Below are 25269 nucleotides of genomic sequence, written 5' to 3' on the forward strand. Positions count from 1 at the left end.
ACAAACATTAGGATTCAGGCTGCATACGGATGGGACAGGACCAACAGGATTTCCAGCTTAATGTAATAGCTGTGCGTATTTGATTACTTAGGACGGACAAAATGAAATACCATAAGGACCACAATAAACATTGATAGACTGAACAAAAACACGGTAGTGACGTGCTTCAAGACAGATAGCAGAGAGTGATTTTTTGTGACAATCTCCCTAAGGCTTTTGTGCTGTTACCTTTATATCCTATCTTGTCTGCTTTTATGGCCAAGGAGGGAAAATTTGGGAAACAATTAACATAATTTAATATATCCAAAATCGATAATTGTTTTCAGTCTAACATTGCATTAAAAAAACAGTATCTGTCACTTCCTAGTGATGAAATCTGGCATGCAGCCAACATGATCTGTATGAGGATGACAACGCTATAAATATGTAGATTTCGGTGTTCCTTATCTATGACTATGATAAGACACTGACAGAAGCAAGTACAGATATGGCACTAAATATCTTATGAGAAGGTGGCTACAAATCAGATATTTCTGGACACACCAATTTTCTGTAAACATTCATTCAAACCCCTAAGTAACTGGGTAAACAGTTTTTCACTTTTTAGAGCACCTATCTTTGTGAACTGACCTACTGATCCATTTTGGTTAAGCTTAGAGCAGGTTTTCAGAAGTAAGTTGTTTTTGTCCTTCTAAAGAGTTTTCAATTTACTGACTTCTTTTAACCCTGCAGCTCCAAATTACAAACATTCCCAGAAAAAAAAATTACAAAGGGTGCTTAACTCTTGTCAAATCACTCTTAGAAGAGAATCAGGAAAACCTGGAAAACCTCTTGTGAGGAAGGATGGGGATGCTACAGTTATGGATATAGTGCCATCATGTCAGGCTGAAATTAGTCTTGCTACTTTTATACTTTCAGACTGCAGCTGCTAATAGTATTTGTTAATGTACTGAGGTAGATTTTTTTCTTAATATTGCTTCTATTTGACTTACGGAAGACTTACATATATAATTGCAATACTGACAAAGCAATTTAGGAGTCGACTGGGTACACTCAAGACTTATTGTGTGAAAGCCTGGATATTGCCATCAATATTGCCATATTCCAATGAAAAAACCACAAGGAATAGAGGAAGATATTTGGGGAAAGAGGGGTAGGAATATTTTAAACATTTTTCTAAGTCAATTTTTCACCATAACTGAAGATACAAGAATCTTTGCTGTTTCATGGTAGGCTTTTGCATCCTTGAACCTCTTAATTGAAAATGTTGCAAAGACCATAAAAGATTTTTCTAGACTCATACAGGATACAAGTCATAATTTCCTATAGATTTTCTACATTCAGATAATCAAAAGCTTAAAAGCCTCGGGAATTCTATTGATCTGACTGATAAACACACACATCTCTATAATTAATCTGTTCTCTAGAGCTAATGACACTTGTTCTATGACAAGAGTACCACTTTGCTGTGTTTTCTTAATATTTAGGGTTTTGTACGTAGAGGTCCAATGACAAAACTAACAAAAAACCCCCGTTCCAAACAGCAAATGAATACTATCTTCAGTAATTGGTTCAGATTAAATCTAATACATGTATACAGTTTGTATATAAATGTATAATTACTGATAAAGTGTTACCATGTAACAGAAGCAAAATTTTGAGATGAGTTGAAAGCCGTATGAGTTATTTATATAATCCATGGAATGTATGTAAGAGAAGATTCTTTTGCCCAGACTAGGATGTTCTTAACTATATATTAATATTAAAAAAACCCAAACATGTAGATATAGGCATGTCAAAGAGCAAATATACAGTACCTTTCACTATCTTATCCAAATAGTGAGCTTGAGAATTAAAAAGAAAAAAAAAAACAGACAGACATTTCAGAAGTGTCACATGAAAGAAGAACTGTTCAGAATTCACATGCAAATCAAGCAGGTGCACCTGAGAGGTCTTACATTACAAAATGAAAATGTATTTCAGAGCTTTTAAAATGCAAGGATTTCTCTTTCCAGCAAACATCATCATGAATCAATGAAACTGTTTTAGAAAGTAGGCCTGCACAAGCAAAAGAGATGCTACCTTTCTGAGACTACATTTTATTCTGACTTCTCTTCACATGCTTTGATTTTTATATATAACAAAAATACAATCAAAGCTAGTTAAAAAATTCAATTTTCAACACAACGTAAGAGCAATTCCTTAGCTTATGAGCTTCAAAACACTAACCATGCAGGAAGATTTTTGGTTTACAGGTCACTCATGACTCTGACATCATAAACAGCACACTATCTTGGATTAACAGGATTTTTAGGAGGATTTTTTTCTTCTGCCTCAATTCAGTCGCAGTTACTCTTCTGAGCACACAAACCAAGTATGTAAAATAAGCTGTATTGTAAATATGGGGTGGAAGAGGGTGTAGTGAGGTGAGTAGCGTGATGATCCATTTCATTTTGAAAAGCAGGTGAAAATTACACTTAGGCTTTAGATGTATAAAAATAAATAACACGGTATATACAAGGATAGCAGACTTTTTTTTCGTAAGTTATGACACTTAACATTTCACAAAAGATTTGAGGAGGCAGATGGATGAATGACATACAGAGCATAAGATGGATTTCAAGCAGCAGGGCCTACTTTTAATACATGAGACACAGCACAGATGGGTAACATATTCCCTCCTTCCTTCCAGGAAACAGACATCAACTGCAGTTGTGTGAAAGGGGTTAATGTCATATAGCAAAGCCACCAGGTCCATCACAGGCTACCAAAGCCAGCCACCCACGCCCAAGGTGATGGGATTCTACAGACCATTGCAGTGGGACAGGACAAACTGAGCCAGGAACGTTGGATACAATCCCCTGGTTTTGCTGTGGACAAGGTCTCTCAACACAGCCTTCACAGGCTCTCTTTCTTTTAAAATTTGACCTTCCTAAATCCCTGAGGGATGATGGCCCCTGTCTGGCAAGTTCTCTGTCACTTGCTAGGATCCCGTTGGATGGGTAACAGGCATTTCCAGCTATAGCCTTTCCTCCAGTTTGGATGAACCAAAAAAAGCTGCTCGAGTCCAAGGAGGGAGGTGGTAAGGTACATATTAGGAGGCAGTGTCACTGCTACAACTAAGAGGGGGAAACTTTCTAGTCCCTTTTTCTTGAAGAAAGTGTCCGGTGTCCACTACACAGCCTTTTCTTTTTTTTTTCCCTATAATGGTAACGTTAATGCAAGACAAAGTAAGATGAAAACATCAATACAGAACATTTAGAGCAGCAGCAACAAACTAGGTAGCTTTTCACATTAACCACAAACAAAAAGAAAAGTGATACAGCTACATTTCAGAGTGGATCAAATTCTTCTCTTACTCATCCAGTGTAACTCCCCTTGTCTCTACACAGCTTAAAACATGCTGTAGTATGTGTGGTGGAAAAATCAAGCTTTATTTCATAAAATGAAAGCAATCAGGTCTGTCTGGGGAATGCATCTGTCCACCAATAAAACATTAAATGCCTCTACAAGTGTAAGGATAGGTAAGGGAATATTAAAAAAACCTCCTAGGCAACTGAAAACAGTCCCTGCAATCCCAGGCCCCCAGATACTATTTATTTTCAGATCCAATCTTCATTTAAAAAAATCCAAAACCAACCAACAACAAAACAACAACAACCAAAACAACCGCCCTGAAATACAAGATAGATGAAGAAAATGCTCTTTAAGATTTTTTTGTATCCAGCAGTCCTATAAGATGTCAGTTCCAAACCACAAAACCATAATGCTCAGAAAACAAGTTCTACCTTCCAGCATCCTTTTACTCACGGTCAGTTGACATTAAGGACAATGTTAGAAACTATTGTGGCTAATACGCAGCATTGTGGAAAAATCATAAAGCAGAAAATGAATGACCAAAAACTGTATAACTTTGCAGTGAAGTTTAACTAGCCATGCTGTCTTCCTTATCTTCGTGGCACTGGAACTGAAAGAGGAATGAACCTGTGTGGAAATGCGAAACACAAGCCCTTTTCCCCTCTGTATAGAGAATTCCAGGCGGGATTTGGAGCACTTCAGTAGGATGGAGCATCTTGGCAAGATATTTACACATCTGGCACATATATGTTATTTTATGCCCTTAAAAAGTCTAATTACAGACCAGGCAGTATATGTACAAGGGTATTTGTGCAGAGTTTAACACTGTGCCACTTAAAATCTTGCTATTATTTCCAGGAGTAGAGGGACATCATATAAGTCCAAATGAAAAAAAGAAAAACAAAACTGAAGATATAAGATTTGTACATTTTCTAGGCTACTCAGAAGTCCAAGGAGCTCTAAGTGGCATTCAAAATTCATACAACATAAAATACAAATGATCAATCTGTGTGGGTATTTACATAAATATGTGGCAGATAACTGATTTTACAAAGAACCGGTTACAGTCAGGCAAATTCACATTTAACACAGCATAGTTCTTAACCACTCGGAACCCTGACTTTTTTTTTTTTTTGATTTAATGCCTCCCATTAGTTTCCTATCAGAGATGTAAGTCAGTGTCTTTCCTACTTCCTCCAGGTATGACAGAATACCCTAAGAATAAAAGTACATATTAAATCCATTTATTCCAATCAGCTCCCGTTTAAATCGGCATGAGTCACATACCCATTGATTTAATGTTCCCTAATTGGTACTTGTAACACTGCTTTATTCTGATTATTCTGTCATATGGGATTACAATGGTGACATGCTTCTAAATGCTGTATAGCGAATTTATATCTCTATTAGTTTAAATCATTATCCTCCATCAGACATCTTCACCCATCATAATCTTTGTAATCTGTACACTAGAGTGTAACATGCCCCACGGTTTTGTAATGTATATATTGTCCTGTTACAGTGTCAACTCAACAGCTCCACAAGAGTCATGAATTACTTTGCTGTAAGAGCAGATTTAACCTCATAGCACCACCAGACATGGGGCAAAACCACAAATGAATGTGACCAAAGCCATATTAATCTAGGTCAGCCTAAACAAAAAACTAGGGTTTTTTTAAGGTTTTTTACTTTTGACACCTTGAAACCCTCCTCTCCACCAACACAATCAGCTTTCTCCCTTCCTTACTGGATTACAGCCTCTCCCTCTAAAAGAAAACAGGAGAAATTAGAAACAGAAAAGAGAACCAAAACAGGGGAAGAAAAGAACCAAAGGGGGGAAGAAAAGAAAAGAGAGATGATGAAGATTCCTTCAGTAGCAGCAACAATGAAGAACACTGTTCTACTCCTCTCGGAGCAAGCTCTGCTTTGCTTCTTCTCCTTGTCTCCCCCAACTCCTTATCACAGTTCCCATTTCCTGGTGAATGACTGCCTAAGTACCTCTGCTGCTCACACAAACTTCATGCTCTCAGATACCCATCTTCTACAGGAACATGTGAATGACATAACTTGCATCAGTCACGTTTGCATTCTCACATAACCTTGCACCAAGTGTCATACAGGGAGATGGCATGTTTTTCTTGGAATAAAAGCTGACCGGAAGCAAACTATGCTATGTTGTTACCATACTGTCTCCCTTAAGCTTCCCACACATTTATCTGTTTGTTTAGAGGTAGAAAGTTTTAATATCTTCACTTTTTTGCATTAATTTTTAGTATTTGTATAAAATTTTGTTTACGATCCACATGACAAAAAACCCCTTAACACATTAGAAGAATACCATGACAGTGGCCATGTCAAGCATCCAAAATTTAGGCAGTGATGGGTTTATGGCTACCTATGGAAGTTTTCTTCCCTTGTGAATGTGCAGAGTTCACGGTCCTCATTCAGCACGCATTCTCTCACAAACAACAAACAGCTGATGCCCTAGTAGCAGGTACACTATGCTAACCTAAACAAAGAAGCAACAGCTCTCTTGCAAACTTTCCTATCACCTTCTTCCCTAAGTCACAATTATTTAGCACAGTATCTTCATACCACTGGTATGAAGAGAATACATTCTTACCTCATTTTACCAGTAACTAAAGCAAAGAAAGATCAGAGTGAGAAGTCTCCATTCACTTGGCTACAAGCATCTATGACGTGATTTTCTGGAATACTTAGAATTATATAGTATTTCATGCACGAACCAACATTTTAGCAACTCACAAATGTGCAAGTCTTGTTCCCAGAAAGTTAAGAACAGTCAGAGAGCACTTCTTTAAAGTCTGCATTTGTGAACAACTAACAGAAAATACATGGTAGAATCAAGGGTGGAATCCAGTTCTTCAAAATCATCCTTAACCAGATCACCCTGTGCACCAGTCTCTTTTTACGAACATTACTTTTTACTCCCTGTGCAGCCAAGTAGTAGCAGGGGATGAGGCATACACTTTATCAGTGGTTTCACAGGCACTTGCCAGCAGAAGGGAAAACTTATTGCAAGCTTTAGGGAGAATGCAGTTTGTAAACAAGTTCTGGTGCTTGTTTTGGAGGAACTGGTACAAAACTGAGAGTTGACAGTTCTGGTCTGACTTCTCTAATCTATTCAAGACTCAATCCACAGTGGTTTACTCCTCCTGATGTGGCTAGAAGATCATCCTTATTTCCTCTCATTTCCATCCAGTCACAGCTTAACTGTTTCGACAATTAAACCACCTTTTGAACATAAAACCCCAAATAACCCTTGTAATATTTAAATCCAGCATTTCTTATCCTACCCACAGCAGACTTAGGGAATAGCATATTGATTCCTTTAGGCAACTGCTTTCCCACCCAAAGAATGACTAAGAAAAGCATGCATCCATATGCAAATTCTGAGGAGCTACCAAAAAACTTGCAGAAGTCCAACATTCATAAAATTTTAAAGATACTCTTTAGCCTGTCTTGAGAAAGGTTCAGTCATGTCAAATTCAGCATCTCCTACAGTTTTTTCTGCCGGGCAAACTGCCTCCTATCTTGGATTTCTGCAGCCGATTATTCTTAAGCACAGAATCCAGCATTTGTTGAATTGTACCCTATTTTTCTGCATAGAATGTGCTATTTGTCAAAGTAATTTTAAATTCTTGTCCTATCTTCCAAAGTGCTTGGGGGCAGCAGGCTTTGGTATCATTTGCAAATGCAATTCTTTCTATTCATCACTGAACAGTACTGAAAGCACATGTTCTTCCACTGTAAGCAGCTCATGGTCGTCATCCATTCTCTGAGTTTATAAGAACCTTGTCTTAGACATACCATATGTTCAGAGCATTGCTGCCAATAGAGGAGGATTACAAACGCTCTTCCCTTTTGATACTTTTTTACTCCTAAATTCCCATTTTGCCCTTCTTGTAAAGGAGAGCACATGGATGGAATTATAGTTTCACACAATTTTATTTCTTTTCCTCCTTACACAGGCCAAAACACAGTCATCACCCTGAACTCATACCTTCTTAATAATTTATGCATTTTAAATATCTGCAGAGAGACCTGACTTCACTGCAATTTATCCCTTGCCAAAATTGCAACCGTTCTTTGCAGCAATCATTTATGGGATTTATATACAAAGGCACATAAGCCCATTATCCTTTAGATTTTTTGTTCTGGAGACCATCCCAATTTTACTGTAAAGTAAGATTTCTAATCATTATTACTGGAAAGCCACATATATATTAGAATAAAAGGTTCAGTTACTATTAAGGATGTAATAGACATAGGAAATTTGGGACTGCTGGTAAGATCATGAGCACTGTTGTTCCCCACTTAACATCTATTTAACTGGAAGAGGATTTTGAAGGAAGGGTATACACCGTTAAAGAGTTAAAACTATCTCACATGTACAGGCTGAAGATGTTCAAATGCCCATTTGAAGCAACAAACTTGTGAAGACCTGCCTCAGATACAGGTAAAAACCTGACACTTACATTAAGAACTGAAAGATAAATTTGACTTGAAAACACATCAGGGCATGGATCAGGGTGGGAAGCATTATGGTTTCCATCTTTCTCCCTGACTGACAGTACTTATGGAATGTGGTCTGACCAGCATGCAAGTATACGACATACAAAAGCACTTACTCTCTGGCCACTTCAGCTCAAAGAAGCTTTGCAACGCACTTTAAAATTCTTCACATCTCAGAGGATTCTGCTGCTTTCTGAAAATGTGCCTAACTTGAACTTCACATGTGGTCCTCATTTAAATGCAAATTAACCAATTAGCAATTTAAAGTATGCTAGCAGTTAATTTGTATTTGAGATACTTGGTCTTGAAATGTGTTAAGGCCTGACCAATAACTCCCTTTTTTTCACAGTTCCAAAAATGCATGCTTTATCTTAAATTCACCTGGTAATTGAGTATTTTTATGGTTACCAAATGTACAGATATTTTGCATATTCAAAGCTTGGCCTGGCAAACTAATAACGTGCCCTTTAGGCATAGGAAAGATAAAAGCCAAATTTGTTCTAAATTTCATGAAATCTAGTTAAACTGTGGTTATCAGTCTTCTGGGTGCCAAAATGTCATCACCTCTTCTTTGTCGGCTTTTTGTATTGAGGGTAGAGGTATAAATATTGTTGTGAAATCCCAACTGCAAAGGCAGTCAGGTGTTTTGAAACTAGGGTTTCACTCACAATACTGTGGTAAACTAATTGATATTGGATATAATTATATTTGAATATTTGATTTTATCTGATAAAAACTATTTGAATGTCAAAGGTCATACCTTCATTCAGATACAATCTTATTTTTAAGATGAAACTTGCATTCAGGTATAATTCCATGAACCCATAACTAAAGAAAAACATAAATTTAGGAATTTTGATAATTACAGAATATATTCATACAGGAGTAATTATTACAATTTGAGGGACAAGAATTTCAAAAGAATCTAAATTCTAAATTAAAAAAAAACCCCTTAAAATTTATGGAAAATTCCTGTGCATGTACTAAGGTACATTAAATATGTGACACATTAAACCACTCTGAAATGTGAATATTGTCAGTAATTTAAACTTCTGAGAAAAGTAAGCCATGCTTGGCAATTAGCATCAGCACTGAAATGACAGTGGGCATCATAATACTGGTTATCTGTGCTGCTCTCCCACTAACGTGCAAATGTAGAGAAGACAGATCAAACTAGTCCATGACTTACTCTGTCTAGCCCATGTGTCAAGAATGTACAGTGGAATGATATATAGCCATATCAAGTTTTCTATCAGCACTTCATTTAATTAACTGAAGGAACACATTTGTCTTTACTTGCTCTCTGATCTTATAGAGAGATAAGGTGTCATTTCCCTGCAGTCATATTTGAAATCTGTAAGAGAAGGAGCCCTAAGCTAAACACGTGCTGAAGGGAACAGGTGCAGGCCATAGAACTTATTGGAGGAGATTCTGTCTTAGCATCCCTCTACACTTGCTGTACTTCTGTGCTTATGCTGATCTGACTGTGGTCACATGGAAAACCAGCACACTGATGCCTCTGTGTTTGTCCCTAGCCAGAAAACCATTTTAATCAGTCACCAGAATAGCCTGTGCTAACAGAAACCCACTTATGGGAAAGTGCTCTAGACTCATTTTCTTCATCATTCTAAATATCTAAACCAGATGACATTCCCGTTTTTCTGGCTAAAATAGATGAAACTAGAAAATCTCTTGCTGAGGAAAATTTATTTTTTTGGTTTGACTGATTTGAATGTCATGCTACTGTCTTTTCATGCGAAGAAAAAGGTTAAAATAAATAATTTCCTGTTCCTTGTTATTTTTTTCCCCAACTAAATTTTAGGGGAAATTCTTAGAAAATAAATCAGATTTTGGTCTTCACTGGAATATAAACATAAGCTGCACACTTCCCAGTAAACCACCACTGGCTTTGATTTTCAGTTCTGCATACCAGGTAAAGCAGCCTCATGCAGCACTCAAAAGTAGCATGGAAGTACCATGATGCTAACTTCAGCCCTCCTGAGGGATTAATGTGAATGCTTAATCACATTAATCCACATTTAGCTCATTTATGTTTAATGATGTGTTTTCCATGCATACATATACAAATATTAATTTTGGATTGAAAGATAATCGTTCAACATGATAACAATTAAACAGCTGTAACCTGTCTTGTGTTAAGTAATGGAGCTGCAGGCAAGCTTTATAAACAGATGGTCTTACCCACCCATGCTTAATGTTAAAGACTTTTAAAAAAGAGGTGTTGACAATTCTGAACAAGAAGGCATAGTTTTAATGCAAATTGGCAAATTTGCAATTTAGATTATGCTAAAACAAATTTAGTCTATAGAAAAAATTAAGCTGCATTGTAAAAGTGAGTTGTTACACAGCACATCGATACAGCAGCTTCTCCACCAACATAATTATTTACTAATTTCATTCAGCTAACAGAGTTTAATGGAAAAGCAGCTGGAAAAGTATTCATATTTATGGGCTTCCTACGACAGTTACCTAATATACTCAAGGTACATGACAGTAATATCACAAAAAATGATAGACTTTCTGAAATAGTATCTGTTCCAATCTCACAAAACAACTACTCAGACAGGAGAGGGTCACTGAGCTCATTGCAAGCCAGGACAGAAAGGAAAAAAACCCCATACTTTAGCACAACTGTGTTATGAAAACTTAATTACAGAGCAAATTTTCATCCAGGCTATCACCTGGGCACCAGCTGTGCATCTGTGGTCTTGTATCCCATCGAGATGCAGGTTGAGCTTCAAAAAATAATATATGGATGTTCACCTCAGACCCGTGAATGTCACTTCCAGACCAAATAAACAATCGACAGGTGATTTTCCACAGCTCTGCAGTGAACTGTTGATTTAACCTGTTCTCATGGGGTTACAGGAAATTGTAAAACATTACATTAAAACATTTTAGCAGAGCCTGTTGTGACAGAACAAGGGGTAATAAACTAAAAGAGGGTAGATTCAAGACTTACGGAAGAATTTTTGTTCAGTGCGGGTAGTGAAACACCAGAACAAGTTGCCCAGAGAGGTGGTGAATGCCCTGGAAATATTCAAGGCCAGGCTGGATGAGGCTCTGAGCAACCAAATCTAGCTGAAGACGTTGCTGCTTACTGCAGTGGGGGTTGACCTCTAAAGGTCCCTTCCAACCCAAACTATTCTACGATCCTATGATTTTATGACTACAGTTCGCCAGAGGGAAGAGACAGTAAGCAACTTAGGTGCCTTAAGTTGTTTAGTATTTGAAACATACACTGCCTATGTTTAGTTCAAACCTCTAAGATCCTGAACACTAGTACCAAGTTTTGAGTTTTGCTAATTCCTATTAGATTCATTTATCAAAATGCTGAGCATGTACTTATCTGCTGAACATCTTTGATATAAATATGTGGAAGTATGCATTCACAGCAAAGGCAGTGGCTCACAAGTGTGCTGACATCAGGTGTGCTATTGAAGTGGCACTACCCTGTGCCAAAGACCCATAACAGAACAGTGGATATCAGCAATACACATCAGGTTTACTGCATTAGTCAAAACAATCCTGTCCACCTTACTATACACATTGCTTCAAAAAGATAGACTTCCCCCCTCCCCACTTTATTTAGTCTACTCTCTATCAAATATCAAGGTATATAAAACATATATGTATATAATTTCTCCAATCCAGTCTTGTCATCTTCAGCCTTAGGGAAACCCCGATGTTTAACCCAGATAAGCAGATGTCTAAATTTTTTCTGAACAAAAAAAAGCAAACCTTTGCAATCACCTACAATTTTTCTTCCCAACAACTTGAAGTATTGAAGTAAAAAAACCACCAACAATGAAATAGGTATCTGGCAGTTTAGAATAATTAGAATTTCCTCTGACTAAATTCCATTCAAATATTTTGAAGTATATGTAAAAATCAGCATAACTCAAGAAGCAATCTAGAATTTAAATGATATTAGAGAGAAATAAAACTAAGGACTACCTTGCTTTAATTAAGGAGACAGGTTTGGTTTTTTCCTTCATTCTATGTTTTAACACATGTCAACTTACAATACAAACAGTGGGCTAACTGAAAATGAGACTGGACAGATAGTTAGCATTTAAAAATACATCAAAATTGTTAGCTGAGGTGCAAAACATTTTTTACCATTTTGAATGACATTCATGCTTCACAAAAATACCAAAAACTCTTTGATCAAATGAGCTATGGATTCAGATGATTCAGTATGTATTCCAGTTAGGGCCTCTGTGAGTAGTGCAGACACATCTGCCCCATTTTGTACATCCAGCCAAAGGTCTGGAAGGCTATTCCTTTCCCAAAAAGTGAGTAAAGTGAATTGCCCTTAAGGTTTACAATTTCTTTGGAACATTCCTTTCCCAAAGAAGATGTTAATTTTGGCTGTTGCACTTCATATAGCTTCCAGCTAATAGCTGCAACAAAGAAACACATCTGCATTTCTAAAATACTTCACAGTACCGCAGCTAAATGGTTAAGGACTTTTAGAAATAAGAAGGGTGCAATTGTTTATTTTCAGACATATAAAGGGAGAGTGAGTAGGAGTCGTTCATACACATAACACAAATTATGCAAATATTCTGCTACTAAGTAGAGAGTTGTAAGTAGCATAAAATGCCTGGGTTACAAATGGAGGGTGACAATAAAAAACTGGTTTGCATAGAGAAATATTCTGAAGTCCCTTGTGTTTTGAAATTTATTGCTCAGAAAGAGCTACTACCTACTGTAGGGTAGATGAGAGAAAAGAAATTGACTCTTCATCTGCCAAGCTAAGGAGGCAGCAATTTTCCCCCCACTAAATTGAAATACTGTTGAAAATGAGCAGTAAAACGACCTGGCTTCTCTGTAACATGGGGCTCCTGAAGAAAACAGCTCTAAAAAACTAAATTTAACAGCAGCCTAAAGCCTGTGCCTCCTTACTTGCCTTGGAGGCTGTAAGGGCAATATAAACAAATCAAACTATCTTTACAGCAGCAGCCACAAAGTAAACACCCATTTAAAGAATAAACAGGTGGGAAGACAGACCTGCCTGCCCAGTGCTAAGGAAAAACTTGTTTGTGCTTAATATGTTGGAAAAATTGTTCAAGAGCAGTTCATCCGTATATAACTACAACCCTTGAAATGCTGCCAAGGTCAGTGAGACCAACAGCAGAGTGATCTGCTGAGTAATTGCTCGTTGTCAAGTTAAAGCAGTCAAGGGAAAGGCTTTATCCTACTTCTAAATATTTACTTTCTTTTATTGTTAAGAAAGCAGTTCTCTCTCCACCCCTCTACTCTCTTTGTCAGCATGTTTTCTGGAAGCTCCTCAAAAACGTTAACCCTATAGATTCTCCCTAGGATTCTGTAGATGCACCTTGATTACCTTTCCCTTGTATGTTTGAACAATTTCATTAGTAAATAACAAAAACCCAAAACCAACCAACCAACCAAATTTAAAAAATCAATTGTGATTGCTATAAAAAATAATTCTTGAGTCAATCTTACTACTGTCACACCTGACTTCCTTCTAAAAAAGAAAACCTTGCCTCATCTTCCTGGTGCAATGATGTGGGTATTAATTAATACAGCTGCAACAGGCTCTCATTTTCCCTGCCTTCAAAGCTCTTAGCACTGCTTCTCGCAACCACCAAGTACAGGATCACCACCTGCCCCCCAGTCAGGGCTGTAAACTACCCGGGAACACAGCCTGGGTTTTCTGTTTTCTAGATACTCATGTCTCAGTTATGCCAACACATTCAGAGTTAGAGCCCTTCCAAAACTTCCATGAAAGTTAAAATTCTCCAGCCTCTTTTTAGCTTGTGGCAAAAGCAAATCATGCTACATTCACATCCATCAGCTCCACTGCAGTTAGACTTACTGTCCTATATTGTTGCTCCAGCTACATCACCTCTTTTAACCATCTCTCCTCCATCTATCCAAACATAGAACTATGTGGGGTTTTTTTGCTTATTGGACTTTTTTTTGATTTTTCTGATTACTCATGATTTCCTCAGCACTCAGTGTTATGCTTGCCTTTGTCTGACCTGTGGCTACCTCTTTCATTGCTAATTCGATCCACCTCAAAGTGCTTAGCCATGATGCTTCTTGTACTTGGGAGATGTGTCCCATAAATATTTCAGTCATGTTGTCACTCCTTTCACAGCCTTTAAAGAGCTTCATGCAATGCTCTCCACTCACAAAGTGCAAACTAGTCATCTCTTACATGCAGACCATTGCCAGTTCCTTTGCCTGTGCTTCCTACCTGTTGTCATGCAGAAGTTTCTCTGTGTGGTTATGCTGAGATAAAAATTGTTTGGATAGGACTCTACTCCACTGTTACAGACATGCAGCACCTTGCACAAAGGGAAATTAGTGTGGAAGGGAATTTCTCAGCACTGCAGCTCCACTTTTTCTTAGCCCTCCTATTTACACGCATAATTTCTCATGCTAGCTCACTGTCAAAGCCTGTGCAGTGGAGAAGGATATCCTGCTGTATATGGGACATATGGACTGGGTAAGAAAAGCTCCACTGAGAAAGGTATAGCAACTTCCAAAGGTTTTCAGGCACTAGAACTAGCTTGGTTACAGAAACACAGAAGCTGTAATAAGGATGGCTTCTTCTCAATCAGTTGTATTAAACTACTATTACATTATTAACATGTAAGAAATTTGACAGCATTCTACAATAGAACATTATGTTGACAAGAAGATAATTTTGGGCAGTTAGATCACATTTATTACATGGTGGAAGTGACATTTTTATGTAGGCAAGTCACTTTTTAGAGCTTCTTCTCCTTAAAAGAGAAAAAAAGAAAGAAAAACAATAGGAAGCTTCATTTGCAAAAGACATAAAGCTATCACATAAAAATAGAAAAGCACAAATCAAATAGTATATTTACAGTTCAAACCAAAAGTAACCTCCTCTTCAGTGAAAGGCAGTTAAAGGGAAAAGATTGAAAAGGAAATTCTTCTACCTTCTTTTCATGGCAAACTAGGTATGAAGAACTGATGAGCCATTATATAACCATTTCCTTTCTTAAAACATCAACTCTTTTCCACAGACTGACACATGCAAATATTCTGTTTGAAGAAACATCCTTCAAAGCAATACACTTCTTATTCAGCCGTGGCCAGCAGCGCTGGCTGTTTGAATTTTGCAGCCAAGACAGGGTAAAGCATAGGCAGCCTACCAATGGTACAGTGCTCTCCGTTCCATCCCTGGCTACATTCACACTTGCCATCCTTACAGGTGCCGTGCTCGGCGCAGCGGGGGTGGCAGGCCCGCTGGTTGCAGGCTGCGCCCGTCCAGCCTTCCTCGCAGCGACACGTGCCGCCCATGCACACGCCGTGCGTGCCACAGTCCACCAAACAGATTTCTGCATTCAGACGAGACGGGGGCAGAGAAGGAGGCAGGAAGAACAGGGGAGAGAGAGGGAATGCTTTAATTAGAAGTGCTACATTTTAATTCGACATGTAAAGAATAAGAAAGGCAAAATCTTTGAAAGTTAAATCAAAGGAATTTACTGTGAAAGACATTTCCATGTAAGATTCAAAAGAGCAGAAAGCACCGAGCTTTATCTCTTTGCTAATGCTCTTTTAGTCAGTCAGCAGACTTTAGCGATGTTTAAGTGTCCACAGCTCTTTCGCTAGCTTGCAGTAATTTTCAAGCAGGTTTTTTGTGCTCACATATTTCTTAAGAGTAACTTTTTGTATCTTAGATTATATGGCACTTAGACCTACCAGAACTTACACGGTACTCATAGTGACTAAATGTAACACATACCTAGATCATTGTCTGTTGTGAGTCAAAATCGAATATGACGAAGTTCATTTTAGCAAGGTTTCCCTTCCATACTCTTCTCGCTGTTTTCTTTCAAAGTTAAAATGTGCCATTTCTGACACATTTTTTCATTATAAAGAATCAGCCTTAGTGAGACAAATTAGCACTATGCTGACACACTGACACATCTGTAAAGTGTAAAAGATCATTCTCTTTTACTTTCAGTAAATTTGTATCAGTGACAGCTGATTTCAATATTGAAACAGTCTGGTTTCAATAATACTTTGTTAAAAAAATAAAACAACATACAGCAATTTAACTTGTCATTTACATATAGTAACAGGATCTTGTATCTGATAGAATAATTGAAAAATATGTTAACAGCCAAAGGTAGTCAGAGGCCAAACAACGCATATTAAGTCCCAGCTAATACAAGATGATAATTTACACTGCCAGATTTTGCATTTACAGTTTTGGTTCATTTAGTCAGACTCCAGCAAACTTTACTTCTGCTAAGCAGAAAACAGAAAAACAAAGAAATACAATACAGCCTGAGGGACTTGTTTAGTTCCTTGGCATACAGCTGGCTGTAGCCATGTATTGGTTCATAGAAGTGCTATATTTAGTTTCTGTTTTCGTGTGAAAAACAGCAAGTAGTTTAGTAATAAAAGATCAAAATTACTTTTAACAGCAAAAGAAACTTGCATTCAGTGCAAGAAAGGTTTCCAGTTTCCCGATCAACAGTGTTTTTCTTCCCTGCTGTCTCAAAGTGCTGTGGAACATTAAACACAGCGTCAAGGAGCTGTGACATTTCCCGTAAGAAACAACCCAAAACCTTTATGGAGAAAGACAGCTGTAATTTCCCCCTCCCTTCCCCCCCACCAACTATATAGCATTTTATATCTACTTTGAATTAAATTTTTGATTAAAAGATGCAAGATGGTTTGATTAACTTCAGAGTCACAAAACGTCACTGCAGCTCCGAGAAAGAAAGGTTTATTTCTCTTCAATCTAATCAATTTTTCATTAGGGTGAAGGTGTTTATCAGCTTTTAGCACACTAGCTTTGAGCAAGGTGCGTCAATCTTTGTAATGAATTTATTAATTAGAGTTAATTTAATTGAAGTGGAATTGAAGGGCTAATTAACGGACAAACTGCTGATGAAGATAGAGGAAAGCTCTGCTGATTTCAAACCTATAAAACCCTCTGATGGAAATAACTCATTCTTTTCTTCATCCAGCAGCTTAACAACATGTTTATGGGTAAGATTTACTTTTTTAGTGCACTCTTCTGAAGGTCATGTTGCACAGCTTCAGCAAATAATCTGTGCACATTTTTACAAAGCTCCTTTGTGAGTCTGACACACTTGAGATATTTGAGATCAGAAACATTTTATGTTATTTTAATGACAAATCATTCCATGAAACATAAGTAAAAGGTGGAGCATAACTGGTCATCAAAAAAAGCGTAGAGGACAATGTGTCAGTAAACAGGGGATCCATGTTTTGCCTGAGAACTAGACAGGGTCTAACATAAATAGGCATTTTTAGTGTTAGAAATGGTCAGAAAAGATTTTTTCTTCTAAACAAATTTCACAGGAGACAACATTTTCTTCTCTTTGTCACTTTTTCTTGCATGTTTGGAACTCTATCACTCTCGTATGCATAAGCCATTATGGAGTATCACAGATCCTGGTCAGGAAGTACATTTGTTTTAAAAAGACGGTTCCTCATGAAAATGTTATATTTATTCATAAGCTGGCATAAACCCAGCTAGCCCATGTGTTCAGTTTTCATTAACAAAACGTCTGAGTTCTTAGATGAACTGCTTTAGACAAATACACATCTCACAGTTAAACAAGATTTCTTTTTTGATATGTGGCTACCAAACAATATTCTAAAAACTCATATTTGTCAAAAAGCTGCTGTCATACTTTATAAATATTTAGATTCTGCTCTTTCTGATAGTACCTCTAGTTTTCTTCTTTTGTTTCTAAGCTCAGACTATGGTTTTAATAAGCTCAGTTCCATATTTCAAGAAATTCCTCTGCTTCTTCACTCCTATCAACTCCTTCCACCCTGGCAGCCTGCACCCTGCCTCAAAAGCTGTTTAAGATTCATTCTTGCATTCCCTTTGCCTTCAAACTTGAATGCTATCTGTTTTTCAAGAAAAATACCTCAGATTAGCTGGAGAGATTCTTAAAATGCGATCATCCCTGGTTTCACTAGTGTAGTTTTAAGTTTCTAAATAGATGTATTAGAACAATATCCACATATCACACAAAGAACATTCAGAACTTGCATGTGAAATACCTGAAGTTACCCGATGAAGGCAGCTAAAAGACACAAACAAATGTATTGATTTTCAAATCCTTCAAACTCATCAATTGTTTTGAACCTTTGAATCAATTTACAGTTCATGCTGAAGTCAACTCAAAGACATCAATCAGCTCAGCAGGTCAGGTCCTAACACAATAATGCCATTAAAATGCTGCTATTCAAGACATCAACATTTTATAAAATGCCAGTGGTTTTAACTCTTACCATTGGAGCAATCTGGACCTGTCCAGTTGGGGTCGCAGGTGCAGCTACCACTCTCTTGAAGGTAGGTGCCATGACCAGAGCACTGGTCAGAGCACATTGTCTTCAGGATTTCACAGTTGTTGCCACCCCAGCCCGGGTTGCAGTGGCACTCGCCGTGGATGCACACACCGTGGCTGGAGCAGGCTGGATCCAAGCAATCCGCTGCAGGGAGACGAGAAAGATCAGCTTAAACCTGTCAATCCTAACAACAGTCATCAACCTATAGTGATGAGTCATCAACCCAAAAGTGCTAACAGCATATTTGGGCTTAATTCACATTTCAAGACCTTATGAAATAGGCAGCACTGCACTCATCTTGAAAGTAAACATTAGTAAGCTGAAGCTGAGAAGTCCACGTTCCTTTCATCGCAATGAATGAGGAAAAGACAGAGTGGACTAAGATATTTTGTGCCTCCCTTCTCTGGCTACAAGGTAAATCACTCTTTGTCATCGTTTCTTGCATAGCTGCAATTTTCCTTTTAAAAACACCTCCCTTTCACATCACTTTCTGATACTGTGAAATTTGGGCATGCACATAACTGACACCTAGACAACCACAGATTACCACTGAGTTAATGGAGAATCTTTCAAAGTTTGGTTATTTTTCTGAATTACAGCAAGATTGGCTTTGGGTCTTGGGCAACCAATCTTGACTCTGCCTAATCATAGTGTAACAAGTGCTGCATTCTCTGCATCACTATTCCCTGGTGTAACTGACCCAATCCACCGCTGTATAGTTTTGACAGCTATATAGGACCCTCAGCTTGTTCCAGAAATGAACGAGTGACATACTGTCTATCTGTCTTAATTCACTTGTGCTTTAGATGATGAGATTTAATTTAGCAATTTGACTCAATAAAATGTTACACTTGTAGGGTCAATGGTCTGAAAATTTAATTCCAGAGACTTAATTGCATTACTTTGTATGTGGAGATCAATAAAATCAATTTGATTGAGGAAGAAAATAGCAGTTTTTACTCCCTAAAAAAATAGAATGGAAAATGAACCACATTTTGCAGTACACCAGAATGAATATTATTATGCACATCTCTGGAATACAAGAATGATGCATCATTTTTCCCTCTGATGCATTGGAATCAGCATTTTCCACAATCTGGTCTGTGGAAAAGACTACTAACAAATGCAGTAAATTAGTGATTTGCTTTATACTGGGGAAATTCAGTAAGAATTCCTACATATGTGTTTTATGTGCTTTCTTTTTAGCTGACTTCAGCCAGACAAAACCCAAGTATGCTGGCAACCAAAAACATTACATGCACATTACTTTGAATTTTCCAACTGCTTACTTGAGAATACATAGAGTACAATAATTCTATAGAATTCAGTGATACTAGTGATTCCAAAACTTGATTTGTAGTATTCTAAAATGATTTTTGAAGAGACAGGGTTAGTGCGTAAGATCTAGAAAAATTCATAGAGCTGGATGTGCCAGCTGTTAACCTGACCAACAACAGCTGGTGCTGGAGTAAATATTTATGCATTTACCTTCTTCACAGTTTTCTCCTTTGTACCCAGAGTTGCAGGCACAAGAGCCCATGATGCAAATGCCCCGTCCCCCACACTGGGGATCGATGCACTGACTCGTAGGCACGTCACACTCGGTGCCCTTCCAGCCACTGTAACACAGGCAGCGTCCTTTGGAGTACTGCCCATTGCCACTGCACAGCACTGGGCAGGCTGCTGTGAGACAGAACACAGCACAACAATCAAAATAAAGATCTTCACCAAAGTTTTATAAAGAAGAACATCCAAGATGTTGCTTTTCTGAGGTATTTGTCTTCAGGCTCGCTTAAACTGACTTGAGAAAAGCATTGGGATGATTTACCTCTTGAACAATCAGGGCCCAGAAACCCAGGAAAACAGTGGCAGGATCCAGAAACACATTCACCATTACCATGGCAATTTCGGGGGCATTCCACCACAGACTCTAAAAGGAAAAAGAGAAGGATAATTCACAGGTGCCCACTGCATGAAGTACCTATCATTTGAACCACTACTAACTGACAGCGTGTTCTCGCTCTGAGAAGTGTTTACATTTGTTTTGTTTGAAGAGCATGAATAGCTGTGATTTTCTACTGCTGATGCCCCCAGTATCTTAGGACATTATATTCCAACAAAAAGGCTAAAATTATAAGGGTAAAACTATATGAGCTCCATACTTTAAATCTAGCCCTGTGCCATTTAATAAATACTTCAAAACAGTGTCCTCCTTTCAAGCACTGTTTCACTAGAAGGTACATCCCTTATGCCTTAGACTAAGAAATTAAAACCTTTATGCCTTAGATGAAGAAATTAAAATATATACTCTGTGTTTTATTCTGAGCAGCAAGAGAAACACTATAAATTGAAAGCCTGGAAAAAAATAAAGTCAGGTCATTTAACTATGGAAACCTATCCATGTATTCCTAAAAAACCTGACCCGAAGCTAGTGTTTGGTAAGAGCTTTAAAGATTATGCTTACCTATAATTATGGTATTAAAAGACACCTGCTCTGCATTTTTCCCATCATTATAAAAGGCCAGGTGCCAGATGCCAGAATCCAAATACTGGATAAAACCTGCCTCGTGGAGACTGACGGACCTCGCCTGCCGTCCTGCTCGCTCTGACTCCAGCAGGTTGCGTTGCTCCCTTGCAATCAGCCGGCTGCCATCCAGGAGCTCCACAAAGTCATACTGCAACGAAGAACAGATGGGAGCTTGATGAGTCATGGGGTGACCATGGCACCACCCTGACAATATGCTTATATTTAGACCAAGAGTTTCCTTTTGGAGCAGGGAAGCAGGAGCTGAAACCAATCCTTGCTTGCTTCTTTGCTCCTTGCTAAACATTCAAACAAAGCTACCATCTAGTTCTTATGCTTAAAATGACTTTTCCAGTGGAAAGTGGCCAATGAACTCATTGCATACACTGGGGGAAGAAAACAGCAGGTTGAAATGAGTCTGCAGTCATGACTGGCACCTGAATTACAGGTGGGAGCTAGCTTTCAAACTGCGTTATATACATATGGGCTAATAAAAATAATATCCAATACCAATAATCTACTTTTCTTCATTTAGTTTCAGATGAAGGATTAACTGCTCAATCCCCCTTTTGTAGCCTGGAATTCTGGAGGAAGGAGAGCAAGAGCTTTACTTCCCATCACAGAAGCTCAAAACAGGAGATGGAAAGTAGAAAACATTGCAACTATCAAAAATGACAAACTGACCAAACCCCATGGTACCTCAGGTCAATGGACAGCACATACTGTATTTTTAACAACTATCATAGGGCTTGGGAAAATGTAGCATCATCTCAGCTGATAAAACAACCAAACTCACAACACGAGATTTTATGCATGCTATGCATGTTTATGCACCTTAACTAGGGTTAATGGCATCTGGAGGGCTAAAACTGCTCCAGGCCCTGCACTGATTTTACATTATCTGGAGTCTGTTCTCATGGCTTGAAAACTGTCCTCTGCATGTTGAACATGTATAGATCAACATGTATAGAGCAAAATTAAACAGGTAGGAAAATTGAAGAGCATTCTTGCTTGTTGTAGAGAGTCTCTGCTTTTCCTGCTAAGACTGTTCAGAGCTTCACTTTTACTGTGACACGTTTATCGTACGAACTGTAATACATAAACCTTCAATATTCCCACATGCTGAAGACTTCTCTCAAATGAAATTACATCCAGGGCCTACTAAAATAAAGGCCAGCATGTGAAACCACTGATTCACCTTGAGCTGGGATAAGAACAGTTCCCAGGACCAGAGAATCAGTGGTTTTACACCCTGACTTGTGACCTTCAGAAGCTGCTCCTGGGACAAAAGAAAACATGATAGCCTTTGTCCTGGAGCAATGGTTTAAGTACTTATGTTCTCTTCTTGAAATTGCAGGCCAAAAATTCACTGATATTGTAAGGTTGCTCCTCCCTGGTAATCAGAATCATCTCGCCACCAGCCAGGATGTGAAGGAAATGCACCGTTAATACGACTCCATCAACACCCGAGACGCATTTCCAGCTACGTCTGAATGAGCAGAATAGAACATAATGTGATGGGGATGCACAGACGCCGGTGCCTCGGCAGCTTTGTATGTGCTGCACCACATGAAAACGAATGTGATCATTTTGGGAGAGCAATTATTCAAAACTACTCAACACTCCCATTTGTCAGAGAATTAAATATTTATCTTATTTTGTGAGAGAGAGAAAAACAATTCTAGCTTTTTTTTACTCCTGCCTCTCTGGTGATTTTCACTAATATTTTTAAAAAGGGAAGGCTCAGGGAGCTCTCAGTTTTAACAGGTCATTTACAGACATTAATAGTGACTTCGTAATTTGTATATGGCAAGAGACCACTTTTGTAGAAGGACAATTTCAGATTAAAACTGTATTTTTGATACAGGAACAAGTGGCTACACCACTTGATTGGCCACTAATGGCTGACAAGCACGGTACAATTCACAATTTTGTATTTGTAATGTAATAAGGACATATGCTGTTATCAGAACACCATTCTAGACTACTTTTAAAAAGCCATACAGAAGGGAATTTACTGTTCATTCTGTCCCCCAGCAAAAAACAATAATTGATCTTAACCCTTTTAAAGGCTGCTTTTTTATATTTAGGACATGGTAACAAAAACAGACTGGAAAAACAATTATCTTCATAAGCAAAACCATACCAATTTTATTTTCCTCCTATGAGGATAAATTAATTTCCTTTACATTGAGTCTAAATGTGATGATTTGCCCTACCATTCCATACAGTTTTGCTTTAAACCAAAGTCTCATTTTATGCTTAAAAGTCTCTTTAAATAAACATATTGATTCTCTGGCTGCAATGGAACTGACATTTTTAGAAAGTGTCACAAAGACTTTCAGGCTTGCATTGATTGGGTTTTGAATGGACAGCCACCGTCAATTATTTCTGGTTGATTTATTTATGATTCCCCGGAAAGAGAGAACTATGTATCTCAGATCAGTCTGTGACACACAAATAGTAGCTGTGCTTGAGACTAATTTTGGCACCTAAAGAGAATACACCAAGGCAACCAAAAATTCTGTCCTGAATATGATACATCAAACCATTTCCTACATGTTATATCCCTATTATTTTGGATTATGGGACAAAACAAGAGTTATATTTTCTGCATTCTGTTACTGCTTAATGATAGAAATCTAAGCAGTTGATAGGAATAGTTTATATACAATTCATCCTGTTACAAGGGTGTAAACTAAGACTTCTTGAGAACTCTCCCGAAATTATTTCTATCATACTTTTATTATGTCCCCTGCAATGATAGGATATTGGCACCAGAGGCTGTACAGTTAGGAACAGATATTGACTACAGGTTCCTCTTACTTGCTGTCAGGTTTTAACTGGATGCAAAAAAGAGGTGGATAGACAGGCAAAGGGTACAGAGAGAAGTGGAGAAAAAGGTGGCAAATGTGAAAGGCATGTTTTGCATTACAGTAAAAGGTGAGAGCGGAGAGAAGGCAGACATTGATGGGAATACCGAAGCTATAAGGAGGGAGCTAAAGAATGTGGTGTGTGGTTACACATGTAGGGTACCACAGGCATATGAGCAAAAATATGGGAGGAGGACAGGTGACAAGGCAACTTTACAAATGCTGGCAGAGTGCAGGAAGTAATGAGTTCTCTATTATTTAACGTGAGATCTGAAAATTCAAATACTGACGTTTGAGAAACAAGAAGCAGTTGCTCATTTGCATAAATTTTGTTATTAGCACTTGTCACTCTGTGACTAGAAGATAAGGGCAGATAGCATTCAAGAGACACAGACATGAAGTGATATGTATGAGTGAGAGCCTACTTTAAAAGTCCTCATGAAGCAACCCTAGCTTGACACATCCAGAGATGGGCTCTGAGCCAATTTTTGTCATTATGGGATGAGATCTTTGAGCTATGGTAGACAGATTATGGAAATATGAGCTCAAAAAAAAAAAAAAAAAAAAAAAAGCAGACATCATTAATGCATTGAATGAAACCCTCATAGTTAAACACCTCTTATGTTCTGTGCTGTTCTGGTCTCCACACCTTGAAAAGGCTGCATGAACACTGGAGAACATTCAGAAAAGGATGACCAAAGGACTGAAAAAGCTATCATAAAAAGAATGACAAAACAGACTGGAAAATATACAATTCACTGATAACACTAGAGATCCGTGACTCAAGGGTGGCATGGAGTAGAAATTCATGAGAAATTCTGCCCTGCCTCTTCTAAAACACTACCAGCAGTGTGTGAAACAAAGGCTGCTGGGAGGCTGTCTCAAAACACACTGAAGAGTACAGTGTGAGAAGTGTAGTTAAGCCTTGCTGCAAATGCCACAGATGCTAAAAGCTTCCATAGGTTCAAAGGTGACTATGCAAATTCACTGAAAAAAAAATCTATCAAAGGTTGTAAAATACAAAGACAGCATCTTTGACTCAGCAAAGTCCTGCAGCCTTAAAACTCTGGAGGCCAAAAGCATATTGTGGGAAGATCAGTGATGGTACTATCATGCTGCTTTATTAATCTCTCCATATCTGCTCATGGCCCCTATCACAGACAGAACGCAAGACAGGCCTTTGATCAAATTCAGCATGGATATTCATTTGTTTGTCTGCTATGTTCCTGTGACACTTGGAGCTACATGAGTGAGCTGCCTTGTCTAATGGAAGGATGCAGTGAAGCCCAACATCAGCTGTTAGTCTGTCCCTGTTACCTATGCCCAGCTTCCAGTTAGGTACTTTTGTCAGTACCAGCCATAAGAGTTAGGGGAAATAAGAAAGCAATAAATGGACTTAAGCTTGTAATCCCCTCAGTGTTCTATTTCATTAGATGTCTTTTTGCCAAAATACCTTATTTTGTTTACATAAGCTATTTCGGTTAAATATGTATTTTACCAGGACAAGTTGTGTCTGCATCGAAGTCCTGTGTTAGGACTTCGTTGGAGAAAAGCCTAAACCATTGAGATGTATCTTACTCCATTTTTTTCTCTCCACATGAAGGAGCA

General features: G+C 38.1%; 1 protein-coding gene across 32 annotated transcripts in view; it reads right to left on the bottom strand.

Annotated features, from left to right (window-relative positions):
* The window catches only part of TENM3 (teneurin transmembrane protein 3), a 1328112-nt gene that overhangs the window by 66181 nt on the left and 1236662 nt on the right, over nt 1-25269 (bottom strand). For 24 of the 32 annotated variants that reach the window (XM_048302939.1, XM_048302936.1, XM_048302938.1 and 21 more), the window contains 7 exons: nt 20729-20939; nt 20093-20194; nt 19753-19947; nt 18208-18408; nt 15075-15260; nt 1818-1844; nt 229-249 (listed from right to left, as the gene is read on the bottom strand). In XM_048302939.1, coding sequence (XP_048158896.1) covers nt 229-249; nt 1818-1844; nt 15075-15260; nt 18208-18408; nt 19753-19947; nt 20093-20194; nt 20729-20939 — 943 coding nt within the window. The remainder of the gene's footprint in view (nt 1-228; nt 250-1817; nt 1845-15074; nt 15261-18207; nt 18409-19752; nt 19948-20092; nt 20195-20728; nt 20940-25269) is intronic. The other 8 variants (XM_048302949.1, XM_048302945.1, XM_048302955.1 and 5 more) reach the window with 3 other exon arrangements.

This window comes from Corvus hawaiiensis, chromosome 5 (assembly GCF_020740725.1).
Source record: "Corvus hawaiiensis isolate bCorHaw1 chromosome 5, bCorHaw1.pri.cur, whole genome shotgun sequence".
Classification (NCBI taxonomy): domain Eukaryota; kingdom Metazoa; phylum Chordata; class Aves; order Passeriformes; family Corvidae; genus Corvus; species Corvus hawaiiensis.